Source organism: Seriola aureovittata, chromosome 23, assembly GCF_021018895.1.
Source record: "Seriola aureovittata isolate HTS-2021-v1 ecotype China chromosome 23, ASM2101889v1, whole genome shotgun sequence".
Classification (NCBI taxonomy): Eukaryota; Metazoa; Chordata; class Actinopteri; order Carangiformes; family Carangidae; genus Seriola; species Seriola aureovittata.
The window spans coordinates 19,344,931-19,365,474 of NC_079386.1; the positions used below are offsets into that span (position 1 = coordinate 19,344,931).

At 42.5% G+C, this 20,544-nt stretch overlaps 1 protein-coding gene across 2 annotated transcripts; it reads right to left on the reverse strand.

The window, feature by feature from the left end:
- Positions 1-1,498: 1,498 nt before the first annotated feature.
- On the reverse strand, positions 1,499-20,376 carry LOC130164264 (uncharacterized). Of its 2 annotated transcripts, XM_056368882.1 has the most exons (15): positions 20,190-20,376; positions 19,099-19,217; positions 16,545-16,886; positions 16,306-16,413; positions 13,937-14,041; positions 13,258-13,359; positions 12,499-12,555; positions 12,219-12,320; positions 11,654-11,989; positions 10,849-10,956; positions 8,727-9,056; positions 7,805-7,818; positions 6,591-6,900; positions 5,081-5,404; positions 1,499-2,637 (listed from the first exon to the last, which is right to left on the reverse strand). In XM_056368882.1, exons 1-15 carry the CDS (start codon positions 20,201-20,203, stop codon positions 2,546-2,548), a joined length of 2,463 nt encoding a protein of 820 aa, XP_056224857.1. In that variant the 5' UTR covers positions 20,204-20,376; the 3' UTR covers positions 1,499-2,545. The 2 variants fall into 2 exon arrangements, with proteins under 2 accessions (XP_056224857.1, XP_056224858.1); XM_056368883.1 differs by lacking the exons at positions 19,099-19,217; positions 20,190-20,376 and adding an exon at positions 18,505-18,590.
- Positions 20,377-20,544: the final 168 nt, after the last annotated feature.

Sequence of the window (20,544 nt, forward strand, 5' to 3'; positions counted from 1 at the left end):
TTACATGTGCAGTTTACATGTGCATCACATGACTCCTCCCTCCCTTCACAGGTTGGGTGTGGTGTCGAGTCGAAGAAAGAAGCCGCTCCACAGTGACAAGTTGTCTCACATCGAGGTCCATTTACTGACTTTGTAAAACATACTGACAGACATTAACCAGTAGAAGAAGAAGTCTTCTTCAGTACTGACCGTCTCTGTGTGTCTCCTCACCTGTCTCCTGTCATGTGTGTCCTCTGCAGGTAAGCAGTGTGTGGGTGGATATATGGAGGAAAGAGAAAGTAGTTCAGCTTGTGGTGAAGTTACTGAGAGCTGCTGGGACTCACAGTCAGACGAGCTGGAGGGAATTCAATGTATTATATGTAATTTGGGCAAAACTAGATAATCCAGGAGAAGGCCTTAAAGAAAAGGATGAATTATATCAACCTGGTGTATTTCCCATAAATGTGGCCCCTGTGCTTTAATGAGTCATACTAACTCCGCTCTCTCCACCTGTCAGAGATTGAGGGAAGCGTGGGAGGTGTTTCTGTTATTTAGTTATTTCACACATTGTGTAAAAGTTTTAAAGAGGACATATTATGATTTTCAGAGTTTTCTCTTTCACACATGGTTATTTCTGCAGTTCACACATAATGTGGCTTAACGGGGGAGTGAGGCTCACAGCCCGTCAGTCTGCATTATTATGGATTTGTGATGTTACAGTGTTACTGCGACCTGTTCATGTTAGTAAGAAGCAGCAGCAAAGATATAAATGCTTAAATGTTTGTCAGTATTGACACGCTATAACCCCTATAGCTCGGACAAATTATCCATAATTTAACCACTTCATATTTCAGTTACTCTGAGCACAAAAGTATAATTCATTCAGATTTACCTGCATCATAAACCAGCAGGACGGTGAAGCGTTGGAGACTCCCTACTTTGATCGTGAAGTCCGACTGTCTGTCTGTTCTTCCATTATTTATACTGCGTTAGTCCATAAAAGTCCAGATTTTAAAAAAAAAAATTGGGTTTTTCATAAAAGTATTTTGCAAGTTAATATTTTCATGCAAAATCTTTGCAGACTGTCAAGCGTCTGTATTCACAGCACTCCTCTGCAAGCTGACCAATCAGAGCACACTGGGCTATGATTGATCTAATTAGTCTTATCAGAACATTAAAGCATCTAAATCTATTTTAGTCAACACCAAAAATAAAATGATGAACACTAAAAATGTCAATAATAAGTCCTCTTCAACACAAACTGGACATTAGAAACGTCATGGAGCATTTATCTCAGACTGATTTTGTTACAGAATAAAAGTTAACTTTAAGGAACTATGGTGCAGTGCACACTAACTACTCTCAGTTCCTTTAAATTAACATGGAGAATAAAACTTTCAACAAGATACAAACACAAATCACAAGCACTCCTTCGTTTCTTTAGATTTTTAAGATGAAGAATAAATAAAGAAACAGAACTCCTGAGGCCACAGGAGAATCATTAAGGTCACATCTGATCTGAAATGAAGACAGTAACATGATGAATTTAATAAACACACGTCAGAACTGAAGCACATTGTACAAAGGGGACAGTATAAATTTACTTACAGAGCAGCCACTGAAGAGACGTGTTCTTCATTGTGTTGTTTACTGATGTGAGAACAACAATCGAATCAAACCCACCTCCTTCCTGTTTGCTCTGTCGCTCAGTGTGGTTTTCTCTCCAGAATGTGAGGGGTGGGGTTGGGTGTTAGTTGGTTAGATATCTTTACTAATATCAGGCAGTTTATTTAACTATTATGAACACATTATGAGGTCATTATAAACTAATTACTCCTGAGCTAGAATCAATGTTCTGTATTGATTTTTAAATTCTATTTATCCTTTTTAAAACATTAAATGTCCTTACTCCAAATTATATTACAGGACCAGTATGTTGGATTTAGTGGCATCCAGTGGAGAGGTTGGAGATCCTGGAGAAAAGATTTGCTCCGTCCGAGGTTCAGCTCCGCCTGAGAGAAAGAATAAGAATAAGATGTTCTGTAGCAGAGATGTGATTGGTCGGAATGAACAGCAGGTCCACACAGTGCTGCAGCCAGAGGAGATGGAGCAGGTGGAGGTGGAGTTGATGTGGATGTTGATACTGAGCTGAGTTCACTTCAGTCTGTTGTGATTTCACATCATCCATGGTTCAGTTCAAATTCACGTGTGATGAAGACGAACCTCAGTCATCACATAATGTTTAGTCAGTAACTGTATATATGATCAATACTGATCAACATGTGACCACAATGATCAATACTGATCAATAGTGAGTCTGCAGACTGTGACAGTCAGTAAGACTCAGAGTGAAGAAGAAGTTGACAGAGCGTCCTCCTGTCTTCATCCATCGTCCATCAGCTGCTTCACCTCCATTTTCTCTCTGGTCCAAAGTCAGGATCAATGATCAAAGATCGATCATCAGACCAATCAGACTGATCGATCAACCAACCAATCAGGCCGATCGAATAGACCAATCAAACTGATTAATCAACAGACCGATCAATCAAATTGATCAACAAACTAATCAAACGGATAGATCAGCCATCAGAGGAGTTGAATCAGTGGAACTGCTTCTGTTCTTGATGTCAACTGTTTCATCTTTGACCTGAGTTCTCTCTGTAGAGTAGACAGAAGACAGTGAGATAAAGACAAACAACCAGAGACAAACAACCAAAGACAAACAACTAGAGAAAAACGACTGGAGACAAACAACCAAAGACAAACAAACAACCAGAGACAAATTACTGGAGACAAACAACTGGAGACAAACAAATAACCAGAGACAAACAACTAGAGAAAAACGACTGGAGACAAACAACCAGAGACAAACAACCAACCAGAGACAAACAACCAGAGAATAACAATCAGAGACAAACAACCAGAGAAAAAACAAACAACCAGAGACAAACAAACAACTAGAGACAAACAACCAGAGAATAACAATCAGAGACAAACAACCAGAGAAAAACAAACAAACTAGAGACAAACAACCATAGACAAACAACTAGAGACAAACAACCAGAGACAAACAAACAACTAGAGACAAACAACCAGGGACAAACAAACAACTAGAGACAAACAACCGGAGACAAACAACCAAAGACAAACAACCAGAGACAAACAACCAGAGACAAACAACTAGAGAAAAACGCCTGGAGACAAACAACCAGAGACAAACAAACAACCAGAGACAAACAACTAGAGACAAACAACCAGAGACAAAACACCAGAGACAAACAACCAGAGACAAACAAACAACCAGAGACAAACAAACAACAATAGACAAACAAACAACAATAGACAAACAAACAATCAGAGACAAATAAACAACCAGAGACAAACAACTAGAGACAAACAACCAACCAGAGACAAACAACCAGAGAATAACAATCAGAGACAAACAACCAGAGAAAAACAAACAAACTAGAGACAAACAACCAGAGACAAACAAACAACTAGAGACAAACAACCGGAGACAAACAACCAAAGACAAACAACCAGAGACAAACAAATAACCAGAGACAAACAAATGGAGACAAACAACCAAAGACAAAAAAAATAACCAGAGACAAACAAATGGAGACAAACAACCAAAGACAAAAAAAATAACCAGAGACAAACAACTAGAGACAAACAACAAGAGACAAACAACCAGAGACAAACAACTGGAGACAAACAAATAACCAGAGAAAAACAACCAGAGAAAAATTACTGGAGACAAACAACTGGAGACAAACAAATAACCAGAGACAAACAACCAGAGACAAACAAATAACCAGAGACAAACAACTGGAGAATAACAACTAGAGACAAACAACCAGAGCCAAACAAAGAACCAGAGACAAACAACTAGAGAAAAAACAAACAAACAAAACAACCAGAGACAAACAACTAAAGACAAACAACCAGAGACAAACAAACAACTAGAGACAAACAACCAGAGAATAACAATCAGAGACAAACAACCAGAGAAAAACAAACAACCAGAGATAAAAAACTAGAGAAATATAAAAAAGCAGAAACAAACAACTAGAGACAAAGAAACAAAGAGAGACATACAACCAACAACAAACTACAAGACATAAATAACTAGAGAAAAACAAACAACAGACAAAAACCTAGAGATAAAGAAACAAGCAGAGACAAACAACCATTGACAAACAACCAGAAACATACTGCAAGAAACTAAATCAAAAGAGACAAACAACAACAGACAAACAAAAAAGCAGAGACAAACTACTAGAGACAAAACAAATAAGCAAACAAAAAACAACCAGAGACAAACAACCAGGAAGAGACAAACTATCAGAGACAAAAAAACAGAGATAAACAACCAGAGAAATACAAACAACCAGAAACAAACAACTACAGACAAACAGAGAAAAACAACCAGAAACATACAAGGGACAAACAACCACAGACAGACAAAGAATAAGAGACAAACAAGCAGAGAAAAAAAACAAAGAGAGACACACAACCAGCAACAAATAAGCGGAGATAAACAACCAGAGACAAGAGAAACAAACAAGGAAAGACATACAACCAGCAACAAACTACCAGAGATAAACAAGTAGAGACAGACAATCAAAGACAAACAACCAAAGAAAAACAAACAACCAGAGACAAAAAATCATTGGAAAACAACCACAGAGAGACAAACAAACAACCAGAGACAAATAAATAACCATAGAAAAACAACCCGAGATAGACAAACAAACAACCAGAGACAAACAAACAAGCAAGCAGACACAAAAAACCAGAGACACACAAACAACCAGAGACAGACAAACAAACAAGCAAAAACAAACAAACAAGCAGAAGAAAAAAACTACAAAACAAACAAACAAGCAAAAACAAACAACCAGCGACAAACAACCAGTGACAAACTAACAGAGAAAAAAAAAACAGAGACAAACAAACAAGCAGAGACAAACAACTACAGACAAACAACCAGAGACAAACAAACAACCAGACGAATAAGCAGAAACAAACAAACAAGCAGAAACAAACACACAGCCAGAGATAAAATAACAACCAGAGAAAAATAAACAATACTGACCTTTGACCTTGAAAGTCACTGTTGTCCCTCTCAGTAAGTGTCCGTCCTTGTAGACTGTACAGGTGTATCTTCCTCTGTCTCTCTCTGTGAGGTGTTTCAGGGTCAGACTGAGGTCTCCAGTTCTCAGTGGATCTTCCTTCATCTCTGTTCGGTCTCTGTAAACCTGGTTCTGTTCTTCAGGTCTGTCAGAACCGTTCTGATACACATGGACCTTCCTGTAGTAATCGTCTATCCACTCCACTCTGACGTCTCCAGACAGGTGAGCTGTGGTCTTGAAGGGCAGCTGGACAGACTCCTCCCCCTCCTTCACCTCCACCTCTTGACCTGAGAGGAGAACAAAGCACAACATGAGCTGTATAAACAGCAGCAGCAGTTTTTAATCTCTTTACTGAAGGATTACAAAGTTGTAGAGAAACCTGAAGGACAGAACCAGATCAGACCAGAAGGGAACAGGGGACACTAATCTAGAAACTAAAAGCAGGTGTTGAAGGTGTTGGAGACCATCAGAGTCTTGATGCTGTTGGGATTGTTTTGTCTCCTCTGTCTTTTCTTTGTCACATTTACACTGATGGATGAAAACTGACCATTGAAGAGAAGAAGAGTTCAAGTCCAAACATGACTGTTGACAAACAACCAACCAGAGACAAACAACCAGAGACAAACAACCAACCAGAGACAAACAACCAACCAGAGACAAACAAACAACCAGAGACAAACAACCAGAGACAAAAAAAACAGAGACAAACAAATTGAGACAAACAACCAGAGACAAACAAATAGAGACAAACAACCAGAGACAAACAAACGAGGACAAACAACCAACCAGAGACAAACAACCAACCAGAGACCACAAACAATCAGAGATGAACAACCAGGGACAAACAAGAGACAAACAAACAACAAGAGACAAACAACCAGAGACAAACAACCAACCAGAGACAAACAACAACAGACAAACAAACAACCAGACAGAAACAACTAGAGACAAACAACCAACCAGAGAAAAACAACAACCAAATACAGAAAACCAGAGACAAACAAACAATTAGAGAAAAACAAACAAAACAGAGACATACAATCAACCAGAAACAAACAACCAGACACAATCAGCCAGAGACAAACAACTAAAGACAAAAACAAAACTATAGAGACAAACAAACAAATAAAGACAAAAACAACCAGAGACAAACAAACAACCACAGAAAAAAAAACAACTAGAGACATAACAAACAACCAGAGATAAACAAACAACAAAAGACAAACAACAAGAGACAAAAAACCAACCAGACACAAACAACCAGAGACAAACAACCAACCACAGAAAAACAAACAACTAGAGAAAAAACAAAAAACCAGTGACAAACAAACAAACAAGAGACAAACAACCAGAGAAAAACAAACAACCACAGACAAACAACCAGAAACAAACAAACAACAAGAGACAAACAAACAACCAGAGACAAACAATCAACTAGAGACAAACAATAAGAGACAAACAAACAACACTGACCTTTGACCCAGAGATTCACTGCTGTCCCTCTCAGTAAGTCTCCGTCCTTGTAGACTCTACAGGTGTAGTCTCCTGTGTCTCTGACTGTGGGGTGTTTCAGGTTCAGACTGAGGTCTCCAGTTCTCAGTGGATCTTTCTTCATCTCTGTTCGGTCTCTGTAAACCTGGTCCTGTTCTTCAGGTCCGTCAGAACCGTTCTGATACACATGGACCTTCCTACTGTCTCTGTCAGTCCACTCCACTCTGATGTCTCCAGACAGGTGAGCTGTGGTCTTAAAGGGCAGCTGGACAGACTCCTCCCCCTCCTCCACCTCCACATCTTGACCTGAGAGGAGAACAAAGCACAACATGAGCTGTATAAACAGCAGCAGCAGTTTTTAATCTCTTTATTGAAGGATTACAAAGTTGTAGAGAAACCTGAAGGACAAAACCAGATCAGACCAGAAGGGAACAGGGGACACTAATCTAGAAACTAAAAGCAGGTGTTGAAGGTGTTGGAGACCATCAGAGTCTTGATGCTGTTGGGATTGTTTTGTCTCCTCCGTCTTTTCTTTGTCACATTTACACTGATGGATGAAAACTGACCATTGAAGAGAAGAAGAGTTCAAGTCCAAACATGTCTGTTGACAAACAACCAACCAGAGACAAACAACCAACCAGAGACAAACAAACAACCAGAGACAAACAACCAGAGAAAAACAAACAGAGACAAACAACCAACCAGAGACAAACAACCAACCAGAGACAATCAAACAAGCAGAGACAAACAAGCAGAGACAAACAACCAACCAGAGACAAACAACCAACCAGAGACAAACAACCAGAGACAAACAACTAGAGACAAACAACAAGAGACAAACAGCCAGAGACAAACAAACAGAGACAAAAAAACAACAAGAAACAAACAAACAACACTGACCTTTGACCTGAGACTCACTGCTGTCCCTCTCAGTAAGTCTCCGTCCTTGTAGACTCTACAGGTGTAGTATCCTGTGTCTCTGATTGTGAGGTGTTTCAGGGTCAGACTGAGGTCTCCAGTTCTCAGTGGATCTTTCTTCATCTCTGTTCGGTCTCTGTAAACCTGGTTCTGTTCTTCAGGTCTGTCAGAACCGTTCTGATACACATGGACCTTATTGTTGTGATGGTCCGTCCACTCCACTCTGACGTTTGTGACGTCTTGAAGGGCAGCTGGACAGACTCCTCCCCTTCCTCCACCTCCACCCTTTGACCTGAGAGGAGAACAAAGCAAAACATGAGCTGTATAAACAGCAGCAGCAGTTTTTAATCTCTTTATTGAAGGATTACAAAGTTGTAGAGAAACCTGAAGGACAGAACCAGATCAGACCAGAAGGGAACAGGGGACACTATGAGCTGTATAAACAGCAGCAGCAGTTTTTAATCTCTTTATTGAAGGATTACAAAGTTGTAGAGAAACCTGAAGGACAAAACCAGATCAGACCAGAAGGGAACAGGGGACACTAATCTAGAAACTAAAAGCAGGTGTTGAAGGTGTTGGAGACCATCAGAGTCTTGATGCTGTTGGGATTGTTTTGTCTCCTCCGTCTTTTCTTTGTCACATTTACACTGATGGATGAAAACTGACCATTGAAGAGAAGAAAAGTTCAAGTCCAAACATGTCTGTTGACAAACAACCAACCAGAGACAAACAACCAGAGAAAAACAAACAGAGACAAACAACCAACCAGAGACAAAACACCAGAGACAAACAACTAGAGACAAACAACTAGAGACAAACAAACAACCAGAGACCAACAAACAACAATAGACAAACAAACAACAATAGACAAACAAACAATCAGAGACAAATAAACAACCAGAGACAAACAACAAGAGACAAACAAACAACCAGACACAAACAACTAGAGACAAACAAGACACAAACAACTAAAGACAAACAACAAGAGACAAACAACCAGAGACAAACAACCAGAGACAAACAACTAGAGACAAACAACTACAGACAAACAACAAGAAACAAACAACCAGAGACAAACAACTAGAGACAAAGAACAAGAGACAAACAACCAGAGACAAAGAACAAGAGACAAACAACCAACAGAGATAAACAAACAACTAGAGGCAAACAAAAAACCAGAGACAAACAAACAATACTGACCTCTGACCTTGAGAAACACTCTTGTCCCTCTCAGGAAGTGTCCGTCCTTGTAGACTCTACAGGTGTAGTTGTACCTGTACCTGTCTCTCTCTGTGAGGTGTTTCAGGGTCAGACTGAGGTCTCCAGTTCTCAGTGGATCTTTCTTCATCTCTGTTCGGTCTCTGTAAACCTGGTCCTGTTCTTCAGGTCTGTCAGAACCGTTCTGATACACATGGACCTTCCTACTGTCTCTGTCTGTCCACTCCACTCTGACGTCTGCAGACAGGTGAGGTGTGGTCTTGAAGGGCAGCTGGACAGACTCCTCTCCTTCCTCCACCTCCACATCTTTGTCTAAGAGGAGAACAAAGCACAACATGAGCTGTATAAACAGCAGCAGCAGCTTTTAATCTCTTTATTGAAGGATTACAAAGTTGTAGAGAAACCTGAAGGACAGAACCAGATCAGACCAGAAGGGAACAGGGGACACTAATCTAGAAACTAAAAGCAGGTGTTGAAGGTGTTGGAGACCATCAGAGTCTTGATGCTGTTGGGATTGTTTTGTCTTTTCTTTGTCACATTTACACTGATGGATGAAAACTGACCATGTCGTCCGTTTTCATCCACAAGGATCATCTCTGATCTGCAGATGAATCTCAGCTCCTCGCAGCATTTCACACACATGTTCAACATCACAGCAAAACACTGACACACAAACATTCATCACAGTTCTGACAGTGTTGATCAGGAGGAGTGGTTGGTGTGCTCAGAGGGACAGGTGGACACAGAGGACAGAGACAACATGCTGCCTGTGAGGACGTCACAGCAGAGACGTGGAGGGGAGGCTGACACCAGGACTACAGCGCCAACATCACATCAGTGTTTGGTGACAGTCAGCTGCTGCTACACCTTCATCACTGACATCAACGTGTTGGGTGAAGACAACATGCTGAGGGTTTGACTGTTGGACAGAAAGTCCTCACTGTGGACAGGAGACACAGCAGACAGACTGACAACAGACTGTTGAAACTGCTGTCAAATCACTTCACTTTAATCAGGGTTTGAGAAGAGGAAGATGATTTTACCCAGAGTTCAACTCTAGAGGGAAACAGGAAGCTAAAAGACAGCAGTAAATAAATGTGTGCAGCTGGTCCCTCTCCTCTCAACTTCATTTTTTTTTTTTTTTTTTTTAAAGATATGTTTTTGGGCTTTTGCGCCTTTATTGGACAGGATAGTGGAGAGAGACAGGAAATGAGGAGGCAGAGAGAGGGGGAATGACATGCAGTAAAGGCCGTCCGATGCGGGGCCAACTGCAGCGAGGACTGTAGCCTCTACACATGGGGCGCCTGCTTAGACCACTACGCCACACGACGCCCCCTCAACTTCATTTTTATTGTTAAAAATGATCATTATTCAAAAAATGTTATTCAATCAACTTGGATTTTGTGTTTCACGTCGTCATGTTCCTTTTTTTTTCTTGAAACATGTGGAGGCATGGCTCATGATTTTCACAATAAAAGCTCTGCTGTGTCTGGTCTCAGGTGCTTTAGCAGCGAGTGATACTCCAGGTTAATTCTCTAATATATTTAAATATCACTCGTCTCATTGATGATCAGTGTCGATCGTGACCTGGTTTGGAATCTGCAGAAGGAATGAGGAGTCCTCCCCTCCGCTAGCTCGCTAACGTTAGCTCTCAGGTACATAACTTCAAGCTGCCACACATCAGTCCACCTGGAGCAGGTGAGTTAGCCAGACAACCAGCGTATTGATATGAGTGACATCATCATGATCAGAGGTTGGTTCATATGAGGAGCTGAGAGTCTGAGTCTTTCATGTTTGACCAGTTTCATGATGTAACAGTCTGACAGCCTCAACACTCATCAGTCAACATCAGGGCTGTGTGATGTCACACATTTCAGTGAGTGAGCGGCAGCTGCCCGTCAATGGAAAATACAGCATCGATCTCATTGGTTCAAGATCAGGAAGTGATTGCAGGAAGTAGTTTGACTTTACTGACAACACACACACATACGTACACATACGCACAGACACACACTCACACACACACTAACACACACTAACACACACTAACACACACTCACTCACACACACACACTAACACACACTAACACACACTCACACACACCTCTGAAGATGAATCTCTTCATATATTGTCCAAGACCCACGATGCCACCAAGAGAAACAACCAGGAGAACCAGGAGAACCCAGAATTCAACCAGGCTGGAGAACGGTTCTGTGGACAAGATAAATATAATTGAAAAACCGTTAGTTCTGATCCAGTGATGTGATTGGACAGAGTCAGAGTCACGGATCACTCCTCTTCACAGCTGTTCTATTAACCGTTAATCAGCGTCACATTAACGTCGTTATCGATCTCAGATTGAAACAAACAAAGATGAAAATATTTCAGAAAGAAGGTTTGAATGAAACGATGTCATCAGGAGAGGATGAAGGAAGAAGGTGGATCCTTCAGAAACACCTGAGCTAACGTGGAGACAGAGCAGCAGCTGGTGTCGCTGTGCAGCTCAGGAACCTGTTGGTGTTGCTTAGCAACAGTCCAGGAACTGTTTGTGTTGTGGTAGAGAAATAATTGATGAAATAAACAAACAGATCATAGATGTTGTTGTTTATTGAACTAACATGGCGCTGAGGGACAGATGTTGATCAGTATCAGCTCAGCTGTCGGCCTGCGGCCTCGTACCTATGACCCAATCACAGCCGTGCTGATGTTCACTGACATCACGACCTCAGTGTGACGCTGCTCCAACAACGTGACCTTTACATGACCCCTGTGACCCTGGTCCAAGCTCCTGGATCGCTTCATTCACATCAGGTCTGGTTCTCATTAACAGGTTTAATGGATGATGTCATAAGGATGGATAGATCGGTGACTGCTGATTGGCTGGACAGAAATAACCCCCCCCCCTGACCTTTGACCTGCAGCTGTATGTCTCTCAGTCTCTGATCATTTCCAAACACTGTGATGATGCAGGTGTAGTTGCCACTGTCAGAGGGGCGGAGTCTTGTCAGAGTGAGGCTGAGGTCTCCAGTCGTCAGAGCGTCAGTCTTCATCGATGTTCGGCTGCTGTAACGCTGGTTTTGGTTTCTGAGGTCGTCACCTTGCTCGTCTCGCTGGTGGACGGTTGAAGGACTGAAGTCGCTGCGGCTCCACGTCACTGTGGGGAACCGAGGTAAAGGAGAGTCCTCACAGGGCAGCAGGACCGACCCTCCCCCATAGACCTCCACAGTGTCTCCATGCTGAGAGACTGAGGACACAGAGACAGGGACATGAGTCACTGAGGTCCTAGTGTCCACACACACACACACACACACACACACACACTCACACACACACACTCACACACAGACACTCACAAACACACTCACACTCACACTCACAAACACACTCACACACACACACACTCACACACACTCACACACACTCACACACACACTCACACACTCACACACACACACACACACACACACACTCACCTTCGTTGTTCTTCACCTGGTGAGACGTGACGACACTGAGAACAACAACAAGCAGCAGAACCAGAACAGCTGAGAGAACCTTGACCCGGAGCAGAAAAGGTTCTGTGTTGGACACAAACAACAACATGAGATTAAAACATGATGAGAAATAAATAAACATCAATAAAATACAATGAAACATGAAGATGATCAATTCACAACAAACTGAGTTCAATTCTATATCTGACCTTTGACCTCATTCTCCTAATCTGACAAAACACACACACACACACACACACACCTTTTATCTTCAGCCACTCATCTTCAGTGAAGAGCCTCCACCACTGGTTACGATGTTCTGTGTTGGACACAAACAACAACATGAGATTAAAACATTAAAACAACATTTATGATCAATTCACAACAAACTGAGTTCATTTCTACTCTGACCTTTGACCTCAGTCTCCTGCTCTGACCTTTGACCTCAGTCTCCTGCTCTGAACTCAATCTTCTTCTCTGATCTCTGACCTCAGTCTCCTGCTCTGACCTCAGTCTTCTTCTCTGACCTTTGACCTCAGGTTGACACTGTTCCATATTGTGATGAATAAATACTAAGTGAGCACGTACAGCTCCTGTGATTCCTCCCCATGGTGCTAGCTGACCTCACAGGGTCCAGACTGACACCATTGATGTGAGGGCAGCTGACAGCCAGCTGAGGATTCATCTGATTGGCTAAATGATGTGAATGTATGAGCCCTGTGTCCAGGCTCCGTCTGACAGGTCACATGTTCACTGAGTGAGGATGAGGCTTTTCTCTAAGTGTGTGGAGGCTCATGTTGAGGCTGCAGCAGTGAGACAGTGGAGGTTCTCTCATCAGGTGAAGCTATATAATGTTATATTCACCTCATCAATACAGAACAGCTTATCAGGTTCTTCATTGATAACTGTATTGGTTCTTCTTATTATCTTTAGAAATATTACAACAGCAATGTTTGCAGCAGCAGAGTCACTGTATATAAACCCAGTTATATCTCTATGGAAACACACACACACTACATACCTGTGTACTTCATCCTTTTATACACTGTGACACCGGGAACAAGAACAGCAGCCGTCAGAAGCAGGACAGCTGAGAGAACCCAGGGCCAGAGAGGAGGACGATCTGTAGTCGACACAAACAACAACATGACATTAAAGGGACAGTTCTGGTTATTTGATGTTTTATGATGTAGGTGAAATGTAGCTGCAGGTAGAAGCAGCACTCCCCTTCGGCCGCAGCTGCAGCTCAGCTGACTGGATCAGAAGGCGGAGTAATACAGTGCACTCCATAGGTGCACTTGAGCGTAAGAATACGGTAGTTCAGCGGTTGAAAAAACATAGTACCAAAGGAAAGTGCTGTTGATGTGATGTGGGGGCTGCTGAACATCAAAAATACTGTCAAAACCTCCTGTAGTAAATCATGGTTTATTACATTTGTTTTACATTTCCATCATCATAAAATCAGTCTATAATAGTGCCGTGTTCAAAACAAAACTCTTCAAGTTTTCTTCTTAACAATATTCATTGAGTTCATGTGATAAAATGAAGAAATGTTAATTCTGTTTAAATGTTTTTCAAAAAAGTATCAATAAGAGAAACGTTGAAGTACCTGATCAATAAGCAGCATCGGTAAAAGTAACATTACTCACACACTCACACACACACACACACACACACACACACACACACACACACACTACCTTGTGTGTTCTTCACCCCTTTAAACACACTGACACCAAACACAAGACCAGCAGCCGTCAGAAGCAGGACAGCTGAGAGAACCCAGGGCCAGAGAGGAGGACGATCTGTAGTCGACACAAACAACAACATGACATTAAAATATTAAGACAAAATTAAACTTTAAAACATTTCGGGGCATCGCGTAGTGCAGTGGGTTACGCAGGCGCCCCATATATAGAGGTCACAGTCCTCGCTGCAGCTGGCCCCCAGTTCGACTCCCGCATCAGACGGCCCTTTCCTGCGTGTCACTCCCCCTCTCTCTGCCTCCCCACTTCCTGTCTCTCTACTGTCCTGTCCATTATAGGCACAAAAAGCCCCAAAAATTCTTTAAAAAAAAAAAAAAAAAAAATTCTGTTCAAGTCACAACAAACTGAGTTCACTTCTACTCTGACCTCTGTCCTCAGTCTCCTGCTCTGACCTCTACAGGAAGCTCAACCTGTGATGAATTCAAACACAACAGGAGGGTTAAAGGAGAGTCAGAGACCTCCAGGTCAGAGGTCAGAGGTCAGAGAGGCTCGGACAGCGGAGGCCTGATCAGCTTTGGGGACCAGTCAGGATCTAAACTGTTACCAGGGCCCTGCCAGAGGATCTGAGGCAGGGAGCGGCCTCACAGGGAGTCAGCAGATTGTACATGTAGGCAGGAGCCACAGCTTTAAAAACCAGCAGGAACATCTTCACATCAGGCCAGTGAAGGCAGCAAGGACTGTGTTAACAGCATGTTTTCTACCAGCTACAGTCTTTTCACCTTCGGTGAGTGAAGGGCAGCAGGAAGATTTATCACGTTCAACACAGAGATTTGACTGAGACGTGTTCATGTTGATGGTGGAGCAAACGTTCAGGATCTGACCTGGGTTATTATAAAGATCCTCACATCTCTGCTGCTGATACACACACTGAGACACGCTGAGACACACTGATACACACTGAGACACACTGATACACACACTGTTACACACTGATACACACTGTTACACACTGATACACACTGTTACACACACTGTTACACACTGATACACACTGTTACACACTGAGACACACTGATACACACACTGTTACACACTGATACACACTGATACACACACTGTTACACACTGATACACACTGTTACACACTGATACACACACTGTTACACAGTGATACACACTGTTACACACTGATACACACTGATACACACACTGTTACACACTGATACACACTGATACACACTGATACACACTGTTACACACTGTTACACACTGAGACACACTGATACACACACTGTTACACACTGAGACACACTGATACACACACTGAGACACGCTGATACACGCTGATACACACTGATACACACTGAGACACACTGAGACACAGACTGATACACACTGATACACACTGATACACACTGAGACACACTGAGACACGCTGATACACACTGATACACACTGATACACACTGTTACACACTGATACACACACTGTTACACACTGATACACACTGACACACACACTGAGACACACTGAGACACACTGATACACACTGATACACACTGATACACACTGAGACACACTGAGACACAATGATACACACTGATACACACTGATACACACTGTTACACACTGAGACACGCTGATAGACACACTGTTACACACTGAGACACACTGATACACACTGATACATACTGTTACACACACTGAGACACACTGATACACACACTGTTACACACTGATACACACACTGAGACACGCTGATAGACACACTGTTACACACTGAGACACACTGATACACAGTTACACACTGATACACACTGTTACACACTGATACACACTGAGACACACTGATACACAGTTACACACTGATACACACTGTTACACACACTCTTACACACACTGAGACACACTGATACACACACTGAGACACACTGATACACACACTGTTACACACTGATACACACAGATACACACTGATACACACTGTTACACACACTCTTACACACACTGATACACACACTCTTACACACACTCTTACACACTGATACACACACACACACACACTGGTACACACTGACACTGATACACACAAACAGCAACACACTGATACACACACACTGATACACACACTGAAACAAATTGATACACACTGATACACACACACTCATACACACTGACACACACACTGATACACACACTGTTACACACTGATACACACACTGACACAAATTGATACACACACACATACTGATACACACACTGACACACACACTGATACACACACTGATACACACACTCTGACACACACACTGAGACACACACACACACACACACACACACACACACACACACACAGTACATACCTACTGTGTTCTTCATCTCTTTAAACAGCCTGACGCCAAACACAGCAACAACCAGCAGAACCAGCAGAACCAGGACAGCTAGGAGAATCCAGCACCAGTCTGGACGTTCTGTAGTCGACACAAATAACAAGGTAAAAACAAATAAAACAACATTTCTGATCAATACACAGTAAACGTCTACTCTGACCTCTGACCTGTATCTACAGCTCTGACCTCTGACCTGTATCTACAACTCTGACCTTTGACCTCCAGTGGTACTTCTCTCCGGCTCACTTCTCGCCCCCCCTCTCTGATGATGCAGGTGTAGGTGCTGCTGTCCCTGATGGTGGGTCGTCTCAGAGTGAGGCTGAGGTCTCCGGTCTGCAGAGCGTCCGTCCTCATGGACGTCCGGTCTCTGTAGTCCTGGTTCTGGTCTTTGAGTTCGTCCCCTTCCAGCTGACGCTGGTGGACGGTTGAAGGACGGAGGTCGGAGCGGCTCCACACCACTGAGGGATCTCCCAGGTCATTGGTGGAAAACTCACAGGGCAGCAGGACAAAGTCGTCCCCCTCATATATCTCCAGAGCTGAGGCATGCTGGGACACTGAGGACACAGACAGAGACATTAGTCCTCGTCCTCAGGTGAGACAGAAACCAGTCTGGTCCACTTTGTGCAGCGTGAGCAGAGTGTAAACTAAACACATGTCTGAATGAAGCTGAACATTTACATCCACACAAACATCACAGCAAAGCGTTGTCATGACGACCGTAACGTGAGCTGTAGGGAAGTGAAGCAGCTGCAGAGACTGAATGCTGAGGAACAGACCTGAGGACCGTCTGACTGAACAGTCTTCTACATCATGATGATGAAGACAACAAACATGTTCTGACCTGCTGATCAGTCCTTTGTTTCTGGAAAACATGTTCAAGAGAAATGAAGTGATGCAGTGATGATCAGTCAGATCAGAGCAGGAAGGTTTTCTTGCCATGAAGGAGGATCACAAACACCACAGACACCTTCAAGCTGCTTCTTCCTGAACTCACTAATGCTCCACAAGCACCTTCAGTTCTCAGCTCACAGCTGTCACCTTCCTCCTCCTGATAATCTACTGACACTCAGAGTAAACTTTCACTCTCAGCTGCAGGGAGGTTTTTTAATTACAGACAGTATCAGGGTCTGTTTGAGCAGCTTTCCACACCTGTGTGGAGGCGAGGTCGGTGGGAGGGGAGGTGTGTCAGTCAAAGACTAAAGACATTAATGATTAACCGTTTAACCAACAATGAGAATGTTGACCGATTAATCAGTAAAACAATGTTTCTGAACAAACAGCAGGAGACCAGCTGTCCGCCGAGCTGAGGACTGAGGTAGGCCTGGAATGGTTACTTTGTTTTGAGGTCTGAAAAATTAGACTACACGTTTATGTTTTGTTCACCTGTTGGAGGAAGAGGAGGTTTTCCTTACAGTGCTCTCTGCTGGAGGATTCAATGTGTTTTCAATTTGTTAAACTGGTCATAAGTTAGAAAGTCTGGCTGCTATTTGCTATTTAAGTTATAAAATATTTTCCTACATGGGGGATCTAGGCTGTTATGTCAGTTCAGCACATGTAAAAATAAAAATAAACCCCTTCTTATGAAAAAAAAAAACATCAGTTGTATTGGTGTTTTTTAAACGGGTCACCGACACTTGTCAAGTCTAAATAGTAAATTTTATTTTTGACGGTTAACGGTCGGTTAACGAGCGTTGGCTATTAGTCAGAAAAAACTAGCCCTAACTTCCAAATGAGCATCCCCAACCAAAGACTGAAGAGTAACAAACACTGTTCCTTGAGCTGCTGGTTTTTTGTCAGTTTTAACAGTGTGAACAGCACAAACCAGATCAAATGAAACCAAAACCAAGTGACTGTCATGTCTCTAACTGGTCTGGACCAAAGCTTCACTTGTACCAAAGACAAAATTGCAAGTAATTAATTTTACCGATGCTGCTTAAACTCACCAGATACGAGTTCATCTCTTAAATCACCCGGACGTACCATTTTACCTTTTAACTGGAGCCTCACAGTTAACTGATAACAACTCTATACAGTTAAACACACGGCGACAGTCTGATTTGACACACCACAAACACACAGTCTGAGAAGAGTTGAGGCAGTTAAAAACATGGCACAAAACCTGCATCCGTGTGTACAGTTTTTTAAATGGAGTTTGGTGGAAGTTTTTCTTACTGTACAGGAGCATCACAAACATCTTCATCTTGTCTAAAAACCATTAACGATTACAGTCCCGTTAAAAATCTGCTTCTTCCTGAACTCTCTTGATACACTCTGCTCTTTCACCTGCCAACCTGAAGCAAGCAGGTGGTGGGCGGGGCTCAAGGTCCGATTGGGAACCATGAGGAAGTAAGGCCCGAGCTGCGGTGGAAAAGTCAATATAACCTCCTCACTGACCTCATCTCCTCGACGGAAAACGTCACGAGGTCAAAGATGTGATGAATATACATCAGGACTGAGGAAAAGAATCTAACTGAACTTACACTAAGCTTTAATTTGTAACTAACATTATTAATAACACCTGGAGGGTCAATCGTCCTTTAACCACAGAAACAAACAGGACTGAAATGTTGAAATAAGAAAACATGAAAGAAAAATACAAATAAAGAAAGTTCAGTCACTAAAATAACAATTAAATAGAAATAATGCATCTTCGGTTGTATAGAAATTTCAGTTTAGTTCAGATAAGTTATTTTTTTTAAATAGTCGACTAAGAGTTTTTTTTAGTTCATTAAGGGCACCAGGTGTTTCTGTTGTGTTAGAGCTTACCTGGAATCTGAGGTGAGAAGCTGGTGCGTCCAAATCCATGGAGTTGTTCCTGGACTCCTCCATGTGCAGCAGCAGTGGTCAGCTGACGTCCTCCTCCATCAACTATTAAAAAAACCAACCTGCATCGCAAACATTTATCATCAGTTAAAGAAAATGACACACAACATGAAAATCATAAATTATTCACTTTTCAATATAAATGAAAGACATGTTACAAGATGAGGTTTGTTATCACGTATCAATTTACCACAATCTATAAATATATTAATATATCTCATTTCAGAGGAACTTTCAGCAGGTGAATATAAGAAGTCTTCAACCGTCAAACTGAACTATTTTAAAATTAAAAATCATTAAGTTAAATATTGTATCTATAGCGTCTGTCATGTTCATGGGCCTGACTGTGTCCCATTGACAGAGACTGGAGCTTGTCAAGCTGTCCGTGACTCTTCTACCGTTATGATGTTGCGGCACAGATGTGTGTGGAAATTAAACTTCCACATGAAGCATTAAGAGGCAGCAGCAAGTAAACAAGCTAATTACACTAATCAAGTTGTGTGCTTAGGGTGGGGGAGAGGGAGAGAGAGAGGGAGAGAGACAGAGAGAGAGACGGAGAGAGAGAGAGAGAGACAGAGAGAGACAGAGAGAGAGAGAGACAGAGACAGAGAGAGAGACAGAGAGACAGAGAGTGAGACGGAGAGAGACAGACAGAGAGACAGAGAGAGACAGAGAGAGACAGAGAGAGATGAGGTGATGCCGGCGACCGGAGCAGAGAGCTATATATATATTCTGGCAGTAGCACAAGCAGAGCCGCCATGATGGCAGTTGGTCCCAGGCTGCATGAATTCTTTCTTCGCGGCATCACGGACGGCGGGAGGTACAACGATCCTCCTTGGCGCCATTAAATTTATACCGTGCGCAAGACAATAATCTCTGAAAGCCATATTTCACATCACAAACCCTACAGTGGTGAGTTTTTTTAATCAACCACAACATGTTTCACCGACCGTTATTCTTCCCGCCGTCACCATCATCAAATTAGCATGAGCTAACATCTTTTAAGCTAGCGCTGAAAAAGAAAACTCACTCACCAGAGAAAAGTCATCGAAAACACATTAAAACGTGGTTCTCCTGAGTCCTGCTGAATCCTCCGGCAACACAACAGAACTGGAACAAGGAAACTGCTGTTTCACTTCAACATTGCATTTAAAAGACATAACTCTTAGTCTTCCCCGGCTGTGTATGTAGGAGGCTCCCGCTCCTTTCCTCTGACGTCACTCTCCCTCCTCCCCCTCCCCTCTCCTAACGACGGCTCTCCAGACACGCGCTCTGCCCCCTCCCCCCCCCCCTTCATTAAACTGTTGACTCTGGTGCAACGTGAATAAAATAGTAGATAAATGTATGATAAATGCCTAAAATGCAAAATGTTGTGCGTCACTCTAACCA